The sequence below is a fragment of the Apis laboriosa genome, unplaced genomic scaffold (assembly GCF_014066325.1).
Source record: "Apis laboriosa isolate Shangri-la unplaced genomic scaffold, ASM1406632v1 scaffold14580_cov122, whole genome shotgun sequence".
In the NCBI taxonomy this organism is placed as follows: domain Eukaryota; kingdom Metazoa; phylum Arthropoda; class Insecta; order Hymenoptera; family Apidae; genus Apis; species Apis laboriosa.
Window position 1 is genome coordinate 1 of NW_025221604.1, and position 1,402 is coordinate 1,402.

Consider the following 1,402-nt stretch of genomic DNA (forward strand, 5'->3'; position numbering starts at 1 on the left):
CTAACCTAACTTAACTTAATCTAACTTAATCTAGCCCAGCCTAGCTTAACCTAACCTAATCTAACCTAATCTAATTTAGCCTAACCTAACCTAACTTAATCTAATCTAACCAAACTTAGCCTAACCTAATCTAACCTAACCTATATATATATATTTCTTTTTTCTTTCAAATATATCTCTCAAATATGTAACGTTATCCTTTACCCATACATGGTAAAATAATTTTGAAAATCATGAAAATTATTGCAGACGATGGAACGGAGCAAGGAGTGTCGGCCAGGCCACGACGAATGTCCGAATTCAACATGGCCACGAAGAAACAACCGATTCCAGCCGGCTCGGCTTTCTTCATTTTCTCCCAAACGAATAGGTACGATATATTCGATATTCGAATGTAATCGAATAATTTTCAACATATTTTTCCCTTCTGATGTTTCAGAATTCGAATATTCTGCCATTGGCTATGCAATCACAGCTACTTCGGCAACGTGATCCTCGTGTGCATCATGATATCTTCGGCTATGCTAGCGGCCGAAGATCCTTTACGCGCCACCTCTTCTAGAAACTTGGTGAGAGAGAGAGAGAGAGAGAGAGAGAGAGAGAGAGAGAGAGAGAGAGAGAGAGAGACGATCGAGTCAATCAATCGAATTATTCTTCTGCTCGCAGGTTCTCCAGAAGTTCGACTATTTCTTCACCACTGTATTCACGATCGAGATCTGTTTAAAGATGATCTCTTACGGTTTCATCATACACGAGGGTGCATTCTGTCGATCGGCGTTCAACCTGCTCGATCTTTTGGTCGTGTGCTCCTCTCTGATCTCTATGTCTTTCAGGTAAGAGAATTGTTCGCGAGTTCCATTCCCTTCCTTGATCCCTTCGTTAAAAAAAAATAGGAAATATATTTTTATCTATGTTCATGTTTCCAGCTCCGGGGCATTTTCCGTCGTCAAAGTTCTTCGCGTGTTACGCGTGTTGAGGCCTCTACGCGCCATCAATCGTGCCAAAGGATTGAAGGTATCTTTCTTTTCCTCTTGCGTTTACATAAAAACGGACGAACCTGGATAATATTATATGTTTATTAAGCATTAGCCCCGAAGTAGTAGTTGTAACGTTTCACGAGTGAAGAGACTTTTTTTTTTTTTAAGTTTCGATACTTCGTTTCTTTGAACCGAGTCGCGGTTTTTTAAAATTCACGCGAGATTCCTTTTTCACGATTAATAATAATGTGTACGTACTTGAGAGATGCATTACTTATGCATTTCAATTTTCGCGTCGCAGAGGAAATTAGAATAAAATGGAATTTAAAATGAATCTGATGATAATTCCTTTTTTTTCCTCTTTATTTATAGTTTCCTTTGCGATTCGAAAAATAATATCTTGAAAAAAACAAAAAAAAAAAAAT

The 1,402-nt window shown here is 38.1% G+C and overlaps 1 protein-coding gene across 1 annotated transcript; it reads left to right on the forward strand.

Moving 5' to 3' along the window:
- Nucleotides 1–190: 190 nt before the first annotated feature.
- LOC122710347 (muscle calcium channel subunit alpha-1-like) lies at nt 191–1,080 on the forward strand. The gene is made up of 4 exons (XM_043928136.1): nt 191–370; nt 440–569; nt 667–833; nt 927–1,080. Exons 1-4 carry the CDS (start codon nt 234–236, stop codon nt 1,063–1,065), a joined length of 573 nt encoding a protein of 190 aa, XP_043784071.1. The 5' UTR covers nt 191–233; the 3' UTR covers nt 1,066–1,080.
- Nucleotides 1,081–1,402: the final 322 nt, after the last annotated feature.

Coding starts and splice junctions, on each gene's coding strand:
- LOC122710347 (XM_043928136.1), top strand. CDS start 234: ATGAAAATTATTGCAGACGATGGAACGGAGCAAGGAGTGTCGGCCAGG. Junction 371..439: donor ATTTTCTCCCAAACGAATAG/GTACGATATATT, acceptor CTGATGTTTCAG/AATTCGAATATTCTGCCATT. Junction 834..926: donor CTGATCTCTATGTCTTTCAG/GTAAGAGAATTG, acceptor TCATGTTTCCAG/CTCCGGGGCATTTTCCGTCG.